The sequence below is a fragment of the Branchiostoma lanceolatum genome, chromosome 11, assembly GCF_035083965.1.
Source record: "Branchiostoma lanceolatum isolate klBraLanc5 chromosome 11, klBraLanc5.hap2, whole genome shotgun sequence".
Taxonomy (NCBI): Eukaryota; Metazoa; Chordata; class Leptocardii; order Amphioxiformes; family Branchiostomatidae; genus Branchiostoma; species Branchiostoma lanceolatum.
The window spans coordinates 5,536,569-5,558,426 of record NC_089732.1 but is presented as its reverse complement, the minus strand read 5'-3'; the positions used below and the strand labels follow the sequence as shown (position 1 = coordinate 5,558,426).

Here is a 21,858-nt window from a genome sequence, read left to right as displayed (position 1 = left end):
CTCAAGAAAAACACAGCCAAGAAATGAATGTGTTTCAATGTTTTAATCTTTCTGTTCAGTATCTTTTGCAATGATCGTGGAAGGTAACACAATCACAGGTAGAGTGAGAAAGTTTAACATGATCCTAGGAGTAGGATGACAATGTCAATCCAATGCACAAAGTCTACATTCTATTTTATTTGTAATTTTCAAGACAAACACAGCCAAAAAGTGAAGGTGTTTCAATGTTTCAATATTTCTGTTCAATTTATTTTGCAATGAGCGTGGAAGATAAAACAATCACAGTAGAGTGAAGAAGCTTAACATGATTCTAGAATGACATTGTCAATTCACAACACAGGTGACAAAACTGCTAGCTACAGTTGAAGTGAAATTGTACATGTGTATCAAAATTATATGCTGACTGAAATCTTTTGCTAAAGTACTGTCTTTTCGTTGAATCCCATTCTGGATTACTCAAAATGAGGTATCTAGTTGATTTTAAGATTTCAGTTTCAATTCAGCACAATTACAGGGAACCAGATTACACAAAGTACAGTTACAGTTACTGAACAATACTGAGAGAAACACTGGAGCCCATCACATTCATGTAACATACATTTGATATAGATATATTTGTGTATATATTTTACAGTCACTGTAACATTTATCTGAAAACGTACCTAATGCTACGTATACCACAGCTAAACATTTTGCATCTTTATTCATAAGTCAACAAATTGACTATATGTAGTGAGGAAAATTATTAAATGAAAGATTGTAACAAACAAATTCTAAGCTATTTTCCTCTAGCATTTGGAATTTGATTTAAGTACAGCATAAGTACAGGCAATAAGCAGTTTTGGAAAGCTTTCTTGATATTAGATTTTGGATTTAAATAAATAAAAGACAAAAGTGTAGTTGTATTCTAAATCGCATACACTGATAATGTACTTGACAATCAACTGCATAGTGTATACTGGACTGATACAGTAACACATATCTCTAAGTGAGAACAATGGGGCTTTTTTTGTCATTCTAAAAACTCAAGATCAGCAAAGTCCTCCTTCAAACTCATCCTCATCCTCTCCTCCAACCTCCTGGTTTTCTAACTGTCCCTTCTCCATCCCTTCTTCGATCCCCTCATCCAACAACGCCGCCTTCTTTTTCTTCCCCCCTTCCCCACCCCCCGGGGCCTGCAGACTGCGCGCCAACTTGGCATAGTCGTTGTCCATGAACTTGAACATCGGGCGGGCTGCCACGGACGAGAGACGGTCCTGGTCGTTCTCGTCATACGCATCCAGTAGCTCCGCCAACTCCCGGCAGTGATCGCTTTCAGTGAACCCTGGAATGCCGTATGCATCCTTGTAGGCTTTATCCGCCGCGACAAAGTCACCTCTCGCGAGTTGACACAGTACCAACTCTACCGTCACTCTGCTCACTTCTGGTGCGTTTTCGCCTTCGATCTGGAACTTCTTCTCGGTCTTCAGGACTTCCACTGCTCTGTCGTAGTTCCCCATTCTGACTAAAAGCTTTGCAGCTTTCTTCTGGAAGTCGGCAGCCTGTCTAGGTCTGTCCTCACACTCGGTGATGTCACTGCCTATCAGGTAGTAGTCCACGGCTTTCTGTGGATTGGTAGGCTCTAGCATCTTGGCTACTCTATCAAATGTAGAAGCTGCGGTGTCTGGTACTCCGTGCTCTCTGTAAAGGTGCCCTGCCTTCTCTATCAGTTGTGCAGCTCGGTTCAGGTCGTTTAGTTCCTTACACATCATGCCTGCCTGTTCGTATGCCTTTCCAGCGTGGAACATAACGTTATTCTGGACGTTGCACTCAGCCGCTTTTAGGAATGCTTGCCTGGCTTGATCGTAGGACTTCGCAGACTTGAAACATGTACCTGCTTTGGTGTAAGCAGACGCTGCACCGTCGTAGTCGGCCTTCCATTTGAAGAAGGACGTTTTCATGCATTTTTCGGCTTCTTTTAGGTGCTCTAGTCCCTCCGCTACACGTCGGTCGGCAGCCATGATGAAACTGGTTGCGTCATTGAGTTTTTATCATTACGCGAAGAAAAAAATCCCCAACCCATAGCCATAGGCCAGTTGTGACCATAAAAACTTCTCGTTTAGAAAATGAATGCTGTAACTGATATTGTAGATACAAAACATAATTGAATATGATGCTCTCACGTTATGATATTGGCGTTTTATACTTGTCCAAAAACGCGGAGAAATATGAAAACAGGTAGTGATGCGGCCATCGACCTTCCCAAAATGTCAACAATACATTTTCAACAATTTTGGATAAAATACGAGTTAACGATATGATACCTACACTCAAAATATAAGTCAGTTTATATTTATCACTAAAGATTGGTAACTTTTCAAAGATGCGGTTTTATTCTTCTGACAACTTAATTTCTTTTGCCAATCAAACCTCCCTGTTTGTAAAAATGTAACATTCCTGTAAACTTTGACCCGTCGGCACATGCAATCACAACTTCAACTTCGAATTCTGTCAAGTTTCGGAAGTTTGATCAACATATTCTGACATTTTCTGTTGACTCAGCACAGGCCAGGATGATAGACCTGTATCTGTGCCACGGCAACGTGTATGTCTGGAACGCTTCGGCCGCCTGTGACTTGCGGGAACGCCACCGAATCGTCGGCACGTTCGTGGGGGCCCTCCCCCGCCTACCCCGGCAGAACGTCAGGCTAGGACGGCCGCTCCAGCTCATGCCGGAGGAGACCACGTTACTGCTCAATAAAGGCATAGCCAGGTAAAGTACAGATGGTGGGGGTGAACAACTGTAGAGGGCTGTCAGAAAAGCCGATCTGAAAACTTAACCGGGCTCCACCCTAACATCTGCTTGGAGATTACATCATGGAGGGGTTTAAATCCAAAACTTTTGTGTAAAGTAGAGCAAGGAGGTTTAAAATGGGCGGTTTAAAATCAATCTTCTTGAGTAATGTAGTAACGTTACCAAATTTACCAAGATCTATGCGTAATGAATTTCTTCTTAAAGTTTTATTTTCAATTCTAACTTGATTTCATTTGATACCACAACTAGTAACCTTACTACCTCATCTACTAGTAACCGAAACTTTTTTATCACTAGAAAGTACCAATACGACTTATATAATTATGAAGATCTTTTATTGCAGATAGAGTACAGTAACAGATTTATTCCTAAATTCTTTATCAGCCACCTGATATGGAAAAAAAAAAATGTTCCCAACTGCATTTGTGCAGCAAGATGCATTGTATATAATTTGTCTAAGGATAAGGCCCTTAAGACGAAACAAAACATGTCTGGACATGTAAGCATGGTCTAGACAAGAACTGTTTACATTAGGTAGGGGCCCTCACCTTTGCAATATTACAAACAAGGCATCTCACTGTGCATGGGCAGTTGGAACCATGAACCGGCTTATAGCACTGAATTATTTTCCCAGGTTACTTGATGGAAACATCCCTCCTAAGACTGGCGAAGACGCTGCTCAAGCTGTAACAGAACACAGGCAGCAGAGTTTCAGGGAACAAGCTGAGATCTGTAGGAACGACAGGAAGAGGAAACTCCACGAAATGGCCAGTGTCATCGCCAAGGGACGAGCGGCCAAAAGAAAAAAGCTTGCACAAAAGGAAAAGGCAGATGACGAAAGTTCAAGTTCAGTGTCTACCAGTGATGTCACAAGTTCAACTTGGGATGAACATGAAGAGGAGGAGGAGCCAAGGTTGTCTGTTGAAGAGATGAAAGAGTTAGAGGCTAAGCTGGAAAAGACGACAGGTTACAATGAACAGGCCTTTCTGGTGCAGATTATGACAGGTAATATAAGAAGACTTTGTGGTCACAGATGTTATGGATGTATCATCGCATAATGTCTTTGCTACCTTACATAGGGTGATGGCTTTCACAAAATCTGGCACTTATACAAAAAGTTTAAAGCAGGCTTGGCATGTGCCGATGATGTGCGTGTATTACTTCCCCCATGCATGGAGTTGGCACGCACATTGCCCCAGCAAATCCACTTGTGTGCCAACTCTGGTTGGCCTGAAGAAGTACATGGAACGTGCTAACCCCATGTGTGGTGATTCAAATCTCAATTTGTGTATTTTATTTTCAGTACCCCGTATATACCTAGAGCTGAGATGACTGGCAAGTTGCATTGCAGCATATCAGTTAAAATTCTGTTTTTGAATCACTTCTTCCAAGAACCAAGACAGCTAAACTTTCAAGCTAACCTCTGACATTCTCTTCCTTCCTCCAACCAACAGAACAAGTTTCCGAAGAAACTCAAGAAACCATTCCCTGGAACTACCCGACCACAGACACAGAGGCACTGAGATGCCACGTTTTCCAGGACCTGTGGGAGAAGGGCTACTTTCTGACCAGTGGTGGGAAATTTGGCGGTGACTTTCTGGTGTACCCCGGGGATCCCTTCCGGTACCACTCCTTCTACATTGCAGTTTGTCGGCCGAGAACTGAGAACATGGAGGCCCTGGATATAGTGAGACTCGGAAGGCTGGGATCTAACGTGAAGAAAACTGTGTTGTTATGCTCAGAGAGCGAGACTGGAGAAATTAACTACACATCTCTCCAATGGACAGGGATGAACTGAAACATGTGTTTATGTAGTGCTTTATTAGATGTATTAAATGGAAAATAATTTATGATTGGATGTTCCTGAAAATTGTCATTTTTTGTTTTAGGAATTTGCTTTGAAGGTTGACAATGTCTATTGATTCTGAAAAAAACCCTCAAATCCTCACTTTATATACTTGAGATTGTACAGTGGATTAAACCAGATGATACAACATTACTGCCCGTTTCTTTTGATTAATACCTTGTACAAGTGTAGTTTCACACCCTTTCTTACCACTTAGTGTGGTATATAGTTGTTTAGGCTGCCATAAATACATGCATACACGCAAGTTAGCATACTTTGACGCCACTTTAACATGACAAATACATGATATGACACTCATCCTAAGGTGCTATGAGACTTCCCTCACACTTAAATACCTGCTTTACCCAAACTAAAGATTGCAGAAGTAACAACACAAATCAGAGAAGGGATAAAGCACAAATTGATATATTTTGCATCTCATACATGTAGATGTACATAGTGATATACCAGCCACTTACAGAAGTACAAATGTCACCAAGTTACAAAGACTAACTAAAAAGCAAAGTTAACATATTCATACCAAAGATTAATTTGGCATTCGTATATCTTTGTTTGATAATATGCAAAGCATGTCTCTTGGCTGGAGCAGATATTTTTCATATTCACAATTATAATTTGCTATTGATAGCTAAAGCGTAATCTTTATAGGCGAACTAGCCTTTCTATTGCAATATATACACTACAAAGTACAGACAAACATCTCATTGCACACACCAATACACTGTATTGTAATTGTAACCACAGCTAGCTTTAGTTCTATTTGTGATCTTAGCATGCCTTTATACATGACGATGATTTATAATCATCAGAAATAACTAATTCACCACTACTGCCAAACATTTTCAGTTGTTTTAATTGCCAGCAAAACTTTTGATTTGACATTAAAGTGATTAATCATTGTGCTTTCCAACAATAATCCTTTTAATTTGTCTTGTGTCACATGTGTGAGTTACATGTGTACAATGTTTGAGTCTTATTTTCAGTAAGAACTCTCTTTAGTGCTGTACTTTGCAAAGGAATCCAGAAACTATAAATTATATACAATGGCGTAATCTTAATGCATTTGGCCCTTGTACATACACTTAACCTTCTCCCTGCTGCAAGGCTTTATAACCAGTACAAAGTGCTGCCAAAAGGCTACCTCAGCAAGTTGAAGGTTAATCCTACCAAGACCATATGATGATGATCCACTGCGTTCTGCAGCTCAGGTAGTTGTGGAAACCACCTCTGGCTACATTCAGTATTTCTTCATTTCTTTCCACTGCGTCTTTCCAAGACCATATACAACACTATTCACAAATTTCTTTCAGCAGTGCACTCTTTATGTCCCATTCCATTGCTGCAGCCATTGTAAAATTTTGGTTATTTTCAAATCTATAAGTTACAAATAAACTTTTGTGCTGTAAATATAACGTTATAGTTGTTATACAAATTACAGAACACAAGGTTTGAAAGATAAAAATGAGGAAGGGTACATGAATGTGTTTAAGTTGAGAATGATAGCTCAAGACCTGAGTCTTTCAAAATGTAAGTATTACCAAACCTGTCCTAAGAAATGAAAACTTCAGAAGAACTGATTGTGGTAACTTAGGAAGCCTTGCATAAAGATTTCTCATTTATTATTGATAAAATTGTGTTCATAACTTTCTTTAAACCACAAGCTTTATGTGAGGGCTGTGTTGTGTCAGGTTGTGCAGTGCTGTGACGATGTCTGATTTAAAATACAAGATAAAACCAAGTCATGTTCAAGCGTGCTGTTTTAGGCTGCCAAATAAGACGCTGGCACTTCTACAGATTCCACAACTGTGTTTCCAATACTATATACACACTGTAAGCTGTCTTCAGTAGGGCCATAGTTCCATTCTTGACTCTGTCTTCATGTTGAGACTTTCTGTATAACACCATTGATGTGGACACTACTCCTCAGCGCGCCAGGGTGGTGATGAGAGCAGCGCACATCTCGAAGAACTCCAGGGTGTGGTGGACGCCGGCGGAGGCGTGGTGCGTGCCCGTCTGCTGGGGGTGGGTGCTGCCCGTGGGGGTGGTGGGGGTCGCCAGGGAGGTCTGGCTACCCAAGGGGGTGGACGGTCTGCTACCATCACCTGGGAAACAAAGGTTTTCCTTGTTAGGCCAAGATTTACGGTCTTCCTTCACAAGCTGCTGCCACACTGCATGCCTGCGAAGCTGGTGTGTTACAACGAAGGGCAGTTATACCAGCTGTACAGATACAGATAGCATGGATATCCCAATTATGCCATTTCAATGGCTTTTCTTAAAAGCCATACACAAGACCAGAGGAAAGTGTTCTGGTTCAGCTGATAATATTTTTCTGAATTCAAGAACGTAATTGTATTGGCAACTTGACCTTGAAACTGGACTAGGCAGCAGTTGCACTTTACAGCATCAATATTCTGATAACCCCCTCGAGTACCCTTCAGATCAATTACACGTATAACATGTTATATAAATGGTTCATTTATTTGTTTATCTATGAATAATTTTTACAATATTTTTGATTTTGTATTCATAAAGATGGGGTCTGTTAGAAAATAACATTCTCCTCTAGTCTTGTTTATCCCTTTAAGGTTTATATCTATCCCATGGTATAGCACAAGATAAAAATGCAGACATACTGCTTCCCCCTCCGTCTTCTGGGTCAGGAGCGTTACTGAGGCTCTTGAAGTCCAGCAGGTAACTCTTCTGGTCCACCTGATACAGCTGCAGGCTCATCTTGGCCTGCCAGGGGGCGCCGATCATACACCATAGGTTAGAGGTTACAAGGTCAATAGATGTTTTAAAACCTACAGCTAGTGGTGGTACCACACACTCACATTTAATCACTTATTGGACAAGTTTGATACATGAACTCCTTATACAAGTTACATAAGCTTTTTTTTTCAAGCAGTTTTATATAAAATATTATAAGTTGCCATAACCATTACTTGGTTAGAGTGATAGCATTACAAGAAGTTAAACTTACATGTCTCTGTGTCACTGGGTTTTTCCTCCTCACTCTCAAATGAAAGGGGTTAACCATTTTCCATTCCTGTGGAAGCAAGAAGAAAATATCAGATGAACAGATGAAAAACATACTGTAATTCTTAAAGCAACGAAACTTACGATACTGCCAAAGAACATAAGCATTCAAGTAAACGCCTACTTGAAAACATATGCAGTTCATCAGATTGAATTCAATTGGTCCACAAATTTGGTCAACACTCTGCCTTGCTGGTCTTAAAACAAGACTGAAAATAATAACAACAAAAAATAATAACTTACATAGTTGAGTTGCTTCATAGCTCTGTACACCTCACTCATAATGTCATGCGGCTTGCTCTGAGAGCGGATACCTGGAACAAAATGAGACAATATAAAACACCACGAGCAATTTTATATGTACAGTTATATAAAGTTATGAGGACTACATAGTAACGGCTGTCCAACATCATTTTGCAACAAATACACTTTATTTCCGGGGGTAAAATGGCTATTACTGTGCAACTATTCTAAAAAAGAAGTTAGCAGACATGTTACCTAGGTGCCACTTGGCCTTCTTGGATGGAGTTGGAAGCCGTCTCTCCTTGGATATAACAGTGTCCAAGGCTGATGCAGGTTGGACCAGAGCTGTTTGGAAGGAGAGATAATACAGTACGAGAGTTAAGAATCAAAGATAAGTTTACTTCTTTCTGTTAGTAAGATTAGTAGTTGGTGGTTTTCTTAATGCTGTTTACTGACGCTAGCTATAGATAACATGTATTGACTGTACATAATCATTAGCATGTGTGATTTTTTTTCTCATTGGAGGATAGGAATTTTTGGATAATATAAGTCTGGATTAAGGATCAAGAGATTTTATCTTCTGAAATATATTGATACAGGTTCATAAATTTGTCTCAAGTAATAATTTATGACAAATGGAAAGGATATTAGTAGGGATTATGTTCTTTATTCTCAATCAAAGTGTTTTGGCAAAAGAGGCCAGAAATGACTTTCACAAGAGATTTTGTTATACTTTGCACCAGAAAAAACTTGGTTTAAAATATCTGTCTCATTAAGCAATAATTTCTCTATCCAATCAAGTGTCAAAGTGCCAGAAATGACTTCTGCAATACATTTTTTTCTTTGTACTAAAGTTTTGATAGGAAGATGTAGAAAAATCAGGGTTGTCTCTAGGTGTCACTTTTGCATGACAATTGTCTAGTTCTCTGGATGGAAATGTTATGAAAAACTGTTTTTCATCAATACAGTCAAACCTGCCTAGGCGACCACCTTTTCAACGCGACCACCTGGCCATGGCGACCGCTTTTTCTCGGTCCCGAAAATTTTCCCCATAGGCACAAGCATTAAGCTGCCTGCCCAAGGCGACCACCCGTCCAACGCGACCGCGACCGCCACGAATTGGGACTGCACAGAGCACAATCCCTGCCCATGGCGGCCGCCTAATTTTTAAGTGTGTGGTGACATCAGATCATTTTGCTGTCGGATTTCAAGGAAATGTTTTCAAGACTGTAAAGGACAAAAATAAGGACAAAAATATATGGAATAGCAATGTTATAGCATCGATTCCTCCATGAAGTGTTTTAATAAAACGTTCCCCCTATAAACATTGTAAAGACAAATGTTTGTGATGTTGTTGTGCCTATCGTAATCTTATAGTTTAACGCAAACTCAGTTCCGTTTAAACTCAATTTTCAAAACGAATACGTAGTGCATGGCGTCAAAAGGCAGATTTCACAGAAATTATTATCTATTTCTTGTATTTTCAACAAAAATGTGTCTATGTCTTGCTAAATTCCGCCGAAAAATGACTTCGCGGTGGGCAGAACATCGGGCGAGAAATGTTGTTCCTTGGTCCCGACGCCATCTTGGATTTGGGGCGGCCCAGATTTGGCGTAGCGCTGACTTTTCTAAAACACGATGCTTTTGTGTATGAACATTTACGAATACTCTAGTTATTGGTGAAAATTAACATTCTTATTTTATTTTTATTCCCATGAATCTCACAAACTTTTATTGGACGCTGTGCGTTCTGCTGCACTGACTTACCTTTCGATGCGGTCGCACAGAGCTTGGCGGCGCGGCGCGACGAAATCACCGTTCCGTTTTCATCTTTAGTTATCAGATCGAAAACTTTTTGACCTTTTCATCCAGCGGTCGGCGCCCCAAAAAAGGCTGGGACCAGCAGGCGTTTTCTAGGGATCTGTCTTAGTCGTTAAAACTTCGATGATGTGCGTGTGTGTGTGTACTATTTAATGTAACATGTGAATGCGGGAGGGCGCTGCGAGATCATCGAGGCAACCATTGTTTTGTAGTAAAAATTATGACGAAAATTTGTACACGATGTAGCGGTATACAATTATTACATCGATAACGGAAAATGCAATTTTTTTAGGATCTTCCTGTCAATCAGAATTGAACCTGGTGGGGGTCATGCTGTCTAAATTCACATAATTTTCCATCCATTTACGTACTGTATTTGAAAACCTCGACCTGGAAACATGTGAGTAGAATCCTCTTCATGGCGACCACCTGTCCATCGCGACCGTTTTTGCTCGGTCCGCCGGGTGGTCGCCTTGGGCAGGTTTGACTGTAATTTTCAACAATCTGGCAATTGTTTTTGCCAAATTTTGGGCATGAGCCTATCATTAAATACACAGGTTTCATAGCCATGCCTGAATAAAAAAAAATGTAAAGATACAATGCTCGTTCTCATTTAAATGTACACATTTTCTAACTTCCGTTACGTTAGAAGTAAGACGTTCCTGACATTAAGATTTGCCACATATAAGGTGCTAAACTGTCGTTTTTAAAAGCCAGAAAAGTTTTCAGTTTGGCACCTTATATGTGGCATATCCTAATGTCAGGAACGTCTTACTTCAAACGGTAACGGAAGTTACAAAATGTGTACATTTAAATGTGAACGAGAGACAAAGTAAACCATAAAAATACAGCCACTTTTTTATTGGTCTAACTGCTAATTGTGATTGACAGTCAGGATCAGTGACCTAAAGACAATCCTGTACAAGGGTGAAAGTTTGAAGGCATGCTTACTCTTCCCTCCAGATGTGGGCCGTGAAGTCCGAGCTTATGTAGGAGGGACAGAATGGAGGTAGAATTTAGGATCAGAACTGAAATATGTCTCTCTCAAAAGTGTTCAGGCTCAGAAAGAGACTGACTCAAACCACAATTTAAGTGGTGAGCAGAGAAGGAAGATCCATCCTCCTTGAAACATATAACGATTGAACATTTGTATGATCGAAACGTTAAGATATATAAAGTTTCTAAAATTTGTACCTTATTCCTATACATACATGTAATTCTTGTAAGTATTGCAATGTATTGTTTTAAAGAACCAGAGTGTGACACTAATGACAGACACATCTAGAAAGTGCATAGTTTTCTTCAAACTAAAAAGCATACATTGCATTGGCGAACATATTCGTGCAAATTTTATAAAGTCTCAAAACTTAAAGTCAGGATGAGCTTTTCACAAAGTATGCAGTAAGCAGTTTCAATACAAAAGTATTTGACCACAAAAATTTGGCATGCTTCAAACTTCTTATCTTCGATGACACTCGAGCAAGTTATCTAAAAAATGTTCAGGAATTTTCAACTACAAGATATGATAAGAAACACACTGCAATCACGTAATTAGCCGATTTACGGTTTAAACTATGCATGTGCAACAAGATGCATCGTGGATAAGTTGAAGGCCCCTGACACATAAAGAAAACACATCTGGACAAGTATTAGCACGGTCTAGACAAGAACTGTGACCTTTGACATATTACCCACGATGCATCTCCCTGTGCATGAGCAGTTTGAACTGTGAACTAGCTTATTGCAAAGATTTCAGCCAGCAAAAAAAAATACATGCGATCACCATCACATTTCCTGCATAACATTACAAGATTGCTGTTCAATTCGCTGATTTGTGAGAAGCTAAAGAACAGGAAAGGTTTCACCGAAGTTGTGCACTACACAAGAAGATGTGGAAGTTGTCAGCTTACTTGGTCTGTCCGGGAAAGGCTTGAGGGGCGAGATAGGAGGAGCAACCTGTGAGTACAAATGTAACACACGCATAACACTCCCCACTGTACTTAACCACCACCACCGTCACTGGACTGACTAGAACTAGTTTGACACTTCCAAATAGCCCTATTCAGTTAACTAAATGTACCATGAGGTACAGCCAGGACTGTCTCCAGAACCGTCCCTCCGTTCCGGGACAAAAATTTGCTTCTTTGGACGGACAAACATTTCACTGTCCAAAAAAAATCTGAAATTCACCAGATGAAACTGATGAAAAAGCATTTTCATAATAAGCTTAAAATGACAGATTTAAAAAAAAAATCAACAATGAAGGCTCCAAAACAAAAATAGTGGGATAGAAAAACTAAGCTGGAGACGGTCCTGGGTACAGGTACAGATGATGACAGGTACCAAGGTTTAACCTTCTTTCTGCTGCCTAACTCTGTAACCAATAGAGAATTGGGTGCCAAACGGCTACTTCAGAGTGTTAAAGGATGATTGTAACTACAAGACCCATAGATCTAGAGTCTATGCACATATCCTACCTTGTCAGCCTCCAGGGTAGGCAAGAAAAGAACAAATTAAAACTCAAATTAGCTGCAATTTGGTCCTTTTTTGTCAATGTATTTTTCCACACTTAAGTTGAATGTTTAATTCAATGAGTCATATCATAATAGAGACAAAAGAGATATCATTCAGTTTCTAACCAAAAATGTAGCTGTGACCAAAAACTCTATAACAGAATATACATGTACTTCAAACTCACATTATACATGAAAAAACAACAACATTATTCCCCATTCAGTACAGCCTTCCTTGCCACCCTTTCCCCCCAATACACATTACATGATATACAATACCAGTTATACAATATACAGATACATGTATGAATGTACTTACCATTCTTTCCTCGATGAATGATGTCTCGGGAGGGGGGCTAGTGGCCAGATACCAGTCCTTCATCTTCATGTTCTTGGCAGCTGAGGGTCACAAAGGTCATCACTAAAGGCCAAAGGTCATCACTAAAAGCCAAAGGTCATCACTAAAAGCCAAAGGTCACCACTAAAAGCAAGATTCTACAGAGGCTATTACATGTATGATAGCATTTCTTGAGAATGGTAAAATCAAGGCAACTTATCAAGTGATAGGGATGGTTATGTGACACCATGAAAAGCAACAGACAGTTATATCAAACTCAAAAGAACACTCCTCATTTTAGGAATGCAAAAATTGGATTATGCATTGCAAGGCCTGGTCAAATTTTACACTTGTATACACAGCACTGCAAACTAGGTACATTCACTGGATATCGGCATTCTTTTTTCACAAACACTAAAAGAGACACACTTCTAGTTATGAAACCAATTTAGAACCTTGGCTCAATGTTACAATCAATCTGATAGATGATTTGGTATGAAATGAAGAAAGTTTTACACTATGACTTTAATTATTTTGCTGCGTCAAACTCTGTTGTCAGAAATGTTAATATTTTTTTGTTTGGTACAGCCAAGACTTTACAGGTGTAGTGAGCTGTAAAACAGATCCATAACATGTACCTTGACGCTGTAGTACACATTTTTTCAACTCTATGTGAAGGACAGACACAAAAAATGAGAAGAGAGAAAGAAATGACAGCGAATTAAAGAAAAGTTCAAAACAAAGCAAACCAGAATCATTGATGCAAATTTGAAGGACAGAAGCAAAATGAAAAGGGAAAGAAATGAAAAACACCACAAAACTATAACAAATGTCCTGTAAAGTGTCTTACTAATAGAAGCTGAAGATCTCACTGACATAGAGAAGAGACTACCAGTAAGAAATGATAAGATTTTCACTTTTTCGACAGGCTTAGCAGATACTGTAAATACAGGAATGTTTGCATTGTTTTTATGTTCACGGTTTTTGTGGCGACCATGAACTTAAAACCACTGCGAACATTTTTGTCCAATACTGTAGCAGTATGTGACTATAGCGCTGCCGCGAACTTATAACCACCGCGAACACTCCATTTCTCCTTTAATAGAGGGAAATAAAAACCACTTGAACTTAAATGCATTTACAGTATCCGACACAAGGAAGAGAGGCACCCAACATAAGTCACCTGCAGTTAGTAGCAGGTGTAGCATGCCAGAGCCAGACTATACCCCTGGCCAGAATATACCCGGGTACATTTTGGTCAGTGGTACGTTCTGGTCTGTTACACTGGCATAAAATTCAATTGTATATTTCTGAGTTTTCTAAAGTAAGACACAGCAGAGCAGAAAGAGCGACTGAACGTGTTGGTGTGTTACCGTCTGCGGGTACAGACACACTGCGAAGGAAAGATGACCGTGAGCTAGCGACTGTGAGGGGGGAGGGGGGCCAGGTACAGGTGAAGAAACATGTAACAGAAGCCAAGGGAACAGAAGAAAACAAAGAGAGAGAATGTCAGTGTATGTGGAGAAATCATATGTATAAGGATACAAAATTACAATAAACTTAACTTTTTGTCTGAATCTTTATGGTCATTTTTAGTATTTATTTAGAGGGTCTTCAATCGTCAAAACAGACTGTTGTTCTCATTGTAGCTTAATGTACACTGAACTTTATACTTGTTACTAATAGTTCAAATTCAAGAGTCCTGGAGCATTTATTTCAGACATATCGTTAACATTAGAAGACACTGAACTGGAAAATGTACATGGCAAAAGATCAAGATTTTTGAAGTGTTTCCATAGTACCTACACGTGCATGTAAGTGAATTTTAAAGGGATGAAGTAGAAGGTTGAAAGAAACAGAGGTGTATGCGAGGTAAACAACAGTGAGAGTTCCTGACCTTCTCTCTCGATGCGTTTGTTGTCCACGATGAGATGGTACGCCACGGCTAGCGGGTTGTGAGGGTCTCCGCCCAGCAGGCCACTGATGACTTCTGTCTCTTTGCACTCAAATTTCTATTGTGGGGGAAAGGTTAGAAATGGTTAGGTTTGATCCCACTCTCCAAGCAGAGGAGTGGGTTTTTGACATGTTTTTAGGCATTTTTGTCTGGCTTTCTACTTTGTCATGTCACTAAGATTTTAAAAAAACATGACAAAGTAGAAAGCTTGACAAAAACACCTAAAAACACGTCAAAAAACAGCTAGAAACACTCCTTGCTTGGAAAGTAGTTTGATCCAGGGCTGTTTCCAGCGTCCATTTTTTTAATGTCCCACTCATTGTTCAGGAGACCATGTTATTAAATCTGCTATTTCAAGCTTAAAAAAAGCATTTTCATCAATTTCATGTCATGAAGTTCAAATTTTTTGGATCAACAGGGTGAATTTTTTTCAGTCCCAAGAAGAAAATTTCTGTCCGTGGATGGAGGGACAGGTCCTGGAGACAGCCCTGATATACACACCCTGGGATGGACCCCTACTCTTGTGTGTACCTTAGGTATGAAAAAATGTGTATTCTATCTACTGACTACTCTCTTAGCTCTGAATTGACTACATTTGTTAAAGAAATAAAAAAGATTAAGAAACATAAGGTAAAAAGTGATATGAGACCTACACATACATATTTCAACTTCGTGCTTTCATTTGAAAAAGTTGAAACATCACTTCCACAATTAGCTTTACGAAGCGGCAAACTACATTTTCAAGTCTGTGTTAGTTGTGTTGTTTTCTATGTTACATGTTATCTATCTAGTGTGTATGCTGATGGAAGAAGAGAAGCCACTGCTGTCCCTGCAATGAGCTGCGAAGATCCTTACATGCAGTACCTCACACACTTCCCTCACAGCGTCGTAGTCTACCACGTTTGTATCCTGTTCATCCAATGGGAACAAGTACGCGGGCATGTCGATCTTTGTCCACTCGTGTTCTCTAAAGAATAAAAACAACAGGAATTCTGTTACTTTCTGCTACTTATGATCCACTGCTCACCGAGTCACGTGTGCTATCTGCATAACGTGACATCATCCCAGCGGTGGATTGCTCACTGCTTGACAAAGAATGGTGTTGTACAGTGGAAAATTTGGGTAAGTCCAATTTTTGTGTTGGAAATTACAGTCAAAACATGTTTCAGAATGACCTCTACCAACACAGATGAACTTTTGGACTTACCCAAATTTTTGACTGATCAACTGCAATTTTTATCAAGGAATGAGCAATGTGTTAGAAATTGCAGTTTAACTTTCATACAGAATGACTTCTACCAAGGAGGCTACTGTAGTTCTTGTTTCTTTCACTGTAACTTAATGTTCACTGTTTTCACGGTCACCTCTGTACCGTGAACTTATCATCACCGTGAAAAACCTGTTGTTATCATTTATGATTCCTTCACACATCCGTTATGTCCATTTTCCTTACACCGTGAAATTTTGCTACCGTGAAGATAAAGTGAATTACAGTAATAACCTCCTTGCTTCTACCAACACAGATGAACTTTCAAGTGAAGGTTTTAGATGTGTGTTGTCCTGACCTTATCTCGGGGATGGTGGCGCGCTTGACAGGGTCCACCTCCAACATGTGCCTGAGTAGTCCCACCACAGTAGGGGACAGGTGGTCTGGGATGGGGAACACCCCTCCTGTAGTAGTGGAACAATCCATCCAATCAGCCAATATTCAATTGCATGGGATGACACCTCTTACAAATGTCATATCATGCAAATGAATTAATACATAGTAAATGCAACAGTTACATTGTTAAACACATGTAGCTATGTATTGTGTTGTGTGTATACTGTAAATGCATTTAAGTTTGCAGGGATTTGATTTTGCGGTACAGAGAAAATGGAGTGTTCGCATTGGTTTTAAGTTCACGTTTGAAACAATAGTACTTAGCACTACAGTCACATAATGGAAAGACTCTTCACGGTGGTTTACGTTTGCGGTAAAGAGTTCAGCACGAAAACCACGAACATAAAATCACCGTGAACATTTCTGCATTTACAGTATCAAAACATGCATTGTTTTGTTGTTGTATTCATTATGAAATTAACAGTGTTACCTTTAATTTTCTTGAACAGTGTTGGGACATGTTCATCATCAAATGGAAGCTGAAATAATAAAATTACCAATCAGTCCATAACAAATGTGACTAGACAACAAAATAACAGCTATCTATCTAAGATAAAAATACAAACACTACAACAGATCTTAACCTTCTCCCTGCTGCCTAACTGCTGCTGTAACCAATAGAGAATGGGGTGCCAAACGCTACTTCAGTATGCCAAAGGTTAACCAAAATAAGATATATTTTGAGCATATGAGCAATGAACCCTTTTCAAAATTGGAAATGGAAATTATCTGTTGCCAAGAATGACACTCACAGTTCCACATAGTAAAGCATACAGGATGACTCCACAGCTCCACACATCCACCTCTGGACCTGCATACAGTCTGGAACAACACAGAACACAGTATACATCAGAATGTAAAACAACACAGCGTGTGGTGTCGGTGTGGCACAACTTAGAGCATTGGACCAATAGGTCCCGGGTTCATTGCTCACCATGCCCCGACGTTGTGCCCTTGGGAAAGGCACTTCACACGACCTTCCCTGGCAGTAGAGTGATGCCCATCGAGCCTCTTCGGCTAATTTGTCTAAAAGTGTGCAAAAAACACACTACGGATTTGTTTTCGGATGTGCCAACATCTAGCACATTTGCCACCAAGAGCCGTATTATTCTTTAAAAAAAAATCAATACAACATCTCACCACTGTAGAGTAAAGGACTACTTCATGCATGCCCATGAAAACAAAACGATTTTATCAATACATCACTGTCTTCTTCTGATCACAAAGATTTGTTATGCTTGTTTTGTATGCACATTTGTTTTTTATGGATATGTTTGTTGAACAAGACTACATTCTTCCCATTGTCATATACCATTATAATGGACTATCATTAGTAGATAACCAGCCTACATTGCAAGAAAAACTGATTTCAGTTGTAATTGGTATCAGTAGAAATGCATCATACATGCACTGCATACATGCAGCAGCAAAAATGCAACATAGAAGCAGCAAAAATGCAACATAGCAGCGAGCCACAATGAAATAAAGACCACAGGTTTGGAGGACTTACTTCCCGGAGATGACTTCAGGTGCAGCGTAGTTTGGCGATCCACAGCTTGTACGGAGGAACTCTCCGTCAGCCATCATGTTAGACAGACCTGCAGACAAACATCGTACCATGACGTACAAGTTTTATAACACTTCAAAAACCATAGTAACAGGTTTATCATATGTTAAACCACTGTTACACCACTGTTACACCATGGTACCTTTTCAGTAGAGTCTGAGTGTTGTCGAAAAGTTGGGGCAAATGTTTAGGGGCAGCTTGTAGCTCACATTTCTCTTTTGCTGCTACTCTGTTTGTTCTCAACTATCTTGTGGGAACTACATTTTCCATTGCATATTGATAGGTAAATATTTAAACGACTACTTTGGCATTAGAAAAAATCCTGAAACTAATGATTAGCCCCAATCGATTATAACATCATATCAAAAAACTTATGCTAGCCCTTATTGTATTGTATTAGTAATTAGGATGTTAAGTTTTATTCTATTCTGTATTGTGTTTAAGAGTTGTTGCCATGCTTTGTACTATGTACAATTAACTTAAAAGTTCTTATTGTTATATTTTTGTTTTCCACCCAGACACAGGCTCTACCTATATTGTCTTTAGTCTACCCTTAATTTGTGGCATGCATACACAATACTCACCGAAATCAGCTATTCTAACATTTCTGTTGGAGTCCAGTAGAAGGTTCTCAGGTTTCAGGTCCCTGTGAACGATCATGTGCCTGTGACAGTAGTCCACACCCGATATGATTTGTTGGAAGAACCGACGGGCCTCAGCTTCCTTCAGCTGTGAAAAAATAAAGACAAACAACATAAATAATTGTGTATACTACTGTAGATGTGACCAGCTGCTTTTGATAGGTGGTTTTCTTTTACATATTCTCAAATTTAATTTTAACAAGATGATTGTCACCCAATATGAACATTATAGTGAAATATACTACCATATCATATTTTTTAATTGTTCACACCTTTGTGCATTTTCTTCCATACATTCATTCTTAGCATACCGATCTCTACTAGTTATACTATAGTGCCACTTTCATACATATCATACTATATATACAATATGTACAATCTTAATCATATCTTTACAGATGATGCAACTCTCTCTAAAAATACAAAACAATCTGGAAAATAAATTGCTCCTCTGAAATATGAACATTAGAAAGGACTGTTCCATTTTAGAAGCCAAGAGATGGGCCGTCATACAAAATTATGAAAATGAAGGATACAATAGCAATATACTATAATTACATTTTGTACCAGAAAGTATCACAGTAAACTCATGAATGGGGAAACAACAATCAAAACAAAAAGGGTACCGACAAAAAGTTTTCAAACACCCCCCTTTGACTCTGAAGTTTTAAAATGGAATGGTCCTGAAAGCCATATGGCAGGATGTAAATATGTTTTGTCAGCGTACCTTGCCATGTTTGACAATGTAATCAAACAGTTCTCCCCCAGACACATACTCCATCACCATGAAGATGTCAGCAGGGGTGCTGATCACCTGATACCTGAGAAAGACACACAAGTAATACTCACAGCACAGCAGTAACAATTGTTCAAACTTCAAAGGCTATAAATATATGTACATCAGTATATGTAAGACATACATGATAAACATATGTGTACGTAATATGCTCTTCATTTTTTTTTTACAAAAAAATTGCAAGGGGGGGCATTGCGAGGAAGCAGAGCAACCAAGCAGGGGGGACTGTGTAGAAGAGGAGTTTTAGAGACTTTTAAGTTAAAATGGGGCATTCCAACTAATCTAAGGCTTCCTGAGGGGCAAAATTACTGTCAGGTCACAGTTGAAGACTGTGGCCACATGTGACCTAGAAGAATCCTTGCAATCAAAACTTTATGCTTGTCAGAGAATCTGCTCCCCAGGGCAAGGGGGTGCATGGTCAGGGTATGAGGGCCCTCTGCCCCTGTTCCCCTCTTTAGATGAACCTCTGAACATGTATGTACATATCTGCTCTTATTTGACCTTCATAAGCCATTTCTTCGCACTGTGTAATGCAGTGTGGTTAATATGTCAAAGTTCGAGGCCACTGAGACATAAACAAAGGACCTCTAGCTCTGGACTTGGCATCAAGGGCTTTCACCATGTCCATGTACAGTTACGTATAATCACAATTCAGTGCAACACACCAGTTTGTAACAACATAATCCTATATGCAGATGCCACACACTTACAGTTTAATGATATGCGGATGTCTGAAGAGCTTCAGGTTCTGGATCTCGCGCCGGATTTTCCCCACCACGTCTAAACTCTTGATTTTCTGCCGGTTCAGGATCTTCACAGCCACCTTGTGACCTGTCAGCGCATGCTCCCCAACTAGTGGTGGAAATAATCACACGTTCATGTTTGTCAATGTGAAATTTCAGTTCAGTTCAGGTGTAAGCCTTAAGCGTAAAAGAACCCAGCATACTTATAGAGACACTATCGAGTTACGGGGATGTTCTCCAACTAGTGATGGAAAACAATCACACATTCATGTTTGTCAATGTGCGAAAAAATGGATGGCACTTTAAGCTCACTTCAGGTGTAATCCTTAAACGTTAAAGAACCCAGCACACTTATTAATACACTTAGAGAGTTACGGGGTGACACAGTGTGCTTGGCTAAGTATGCGAGCCATGGCAAGGCTGCATTAGCCATGAGCTTATACTCAATATCCTTATGTTTCTTTTCAAGTTTAAACAAGGAGGTTTAAGTGGAAGGAAAAAGGATACAAATTTTCATACTTTTCCACAGCATTCCATCTATATTACATATGTTGATGTGTGACAGGAATTTTTCTCACATCCTTTCAAGCTTTTTTCTTTCCTTTCAGTCCCAACTTCCTATGATCATGAGTATCCCTTCTGCCTTCTGGTTCCAAGAATAGCAGTGTCATTGACATTCCATTGTCATTTTCCAAACACAAATTCATTTTCTAGAACAGCACATAGGTCTAAGGAAGTTAATGCAATTTTCTTACTAACAGCAAGACTACCTATATATAATTTTCTATATCTGAGACAATATGGTAAAATGTTCCCACATAGATTAGGGCTATTCCATTTAGAGTACGTAAGGGGCGATCAGATACATTTTACACCCTAGTACTATAGTGTTGAATCCTTTTGTATATGTTTTACTTTTAGAGCAGCCTTGAACCCCAACTCTTTCAATTTGATTTTTGAAATCCCTCAAAACGTTTTAAACATATGCCTTACTCTTTCGGAGACTGGAAAATACTAATAAATTTGCAATGCATGGATTTAGGATTACATCATGCATAAAATGGACTGTGCAAAGATGACCTGCCAAGATAGAGAATAGGTCAAATTTCTGAAATTGAATATCACTTTCGGTACAAAGAATACAGACCCTTTCATAGTTTACCCATTTGTTTGTTTACAGTTACGACAAGGTTGTTTGTTTGGCTACCCACAAGATGTCTTCTTTCTATAATTCAAACCTCGGAAGTACACTAGTCCTCTCTGACCTAAAATATCTGATTAATAGCAGCTTGACAGCAGATTAGAACGCAATCATACTCGGGCCATGACATCGCCTGGGCCTGTCTAGACACGTTCGTCTTAATTTTTGTGGCAATATGTTTGTGGTGATTTTCCACCATTTCCCGCCATGCCACTCCCCCTCATTTGCATACCATAAATCACCCACACTTTTCCCAACGTAACCAGATATTTCCACATTCTTGAGTTCTTGGGACACCCAATCTACCAAATACTCCACCTAAAAAACAGTTCAAAGCTTTTAAGCTTCTCAATTGCGGAAATTGTTGCAAGAAACGCTTCGCATTCCACGCCAAATAGTTGCAGTACAGAAAACATGTCAGCCAACGCACATGCAAAAGTCCCAAACATCAACAACAACATTTAAAGGACGTTTCTACAAAAATAACGCAACCAGGCGGCAAAATATTGCTACAGACACTTCCACTCACCTTTCACTTTGCCAAAGGTTCCTACTCCGAGGGTGTCGCCGAGAACATAGTGGCCAATTTTCACCTTTCCCGACTGAGACCCGGACAGAGTTCTCTCACGATGGTCCGCCATGATGTCTACTTTTTTGGGCTAGATCAAAATAACAGGAAACG

At 39.5% G+C, this 21,858-nt stretch overlaps 3 protein-coding genes across 12 annotated transcripts; 1 reads left to right on the top strand and 2 right to left on the bottom strand.

Moving 5' to 3' along the window:
• Positions 1 to 28: 28 nt before the first annotated feature.
• LOC136445439 (gamma-soluble NSF attachment protein-like) lies at positions 29 to 2,076 on the bottom strand. The gene has a single exon (XM_066443464.1). It carries the CDS (start codon positions 1,998 to 2,000, stop codon positions 1,032 to 1,034), a length of 969 nt encoding a protein of 322 aa, XP_066299561.1. The 5' UTR covers positions 2,001 to 2,076; the 3' UTR covers positions 29 to 1,031.
• A 447-nt stretch (positions 2,077 to 2,523) lies between these two features.
• On the top strand, positions 2,524 to 4,790 carry LOC136445440 (tRNA-splicing endonuclease subunit Sen34-like). Its single transcript, XM_066443465.1, has 3 exons — positions 2,524 to 2,752; positions 3,429 to 3,799; positions 4,249 to 4,790. The coding sequence occupies exons 1-3, from the start codon at positions 2,553 to 2,555 to the stop codon at positions 4,590 to 4,592; spliced, it is 915 nt and encodes a 304-aa protein (XP_066299562.1). The 5' UTR covers positions 2,524 to 2,552; the 3' UTR covers positions 4,593 to 4,790.
• Positions 4,791 to 5,050: 260 nt separating this feature from the next.
• LOC136445436 (5'-AMP-activated protein kinase catalytic subunit alpha-2-like) lies at positions 5,051 to 21,845 on the bottom strand. 10 transcript variants are annotated; one of them, XM_066443453.1, is made up of 20 exons: positions 21,706 to 21,845; positions 19,943 to 20,084; positions 19,164 to 19,257; positions 18,380 to 18,524; positions 17,739 to 17,826; positions 16,981 to 17,050; positions 16,659 to 16,707; positions 16,131 to 16,236; positions 15,421 to 15,532; positions 14,509 to 14,623; positions 13,985 to 14,035; positions 13,250 to 13,279; positions 12,594 to 12,673; positions 11,672 to 11,717; positions 10,713 to 10,745; positions 8,196 to 8,285; positions 7,941 to 8,011; positions 7,642 to 7,707; positions 7,295 to 7,397; positions 5,051 to 6,763 (listed from the first exon to the last, which is right to left on the bottom strand). In XM_066443453.1, the coding sequence occupies exons 1-20, from the start codon at positions 21,815 to 21,817 to the stop codon at positions 6,585 to 6,587; spliced, it is 1,782 nt and encodes a 593-aa protein (XP_066299550.1). In that variant the 5' UTR covers positions 21,818 to 21,845; the 3' UTR covers positions 5,051 to 6,584. The 10 variants fall into 10 exon arrangements, with proteins under 10 accessions (XP_066299550.1, XP_066299552.1, XP_066299551.1 ...); XM_066443455.1 differs by having other exon boundaries at positions 11,672 to 11,690; XM_066443454.1 differs by having other exon boundaries at positions 15,430 to 15,532.
• Positions 21,846 to 21,858: the final 13 nt, after the last annotated feature.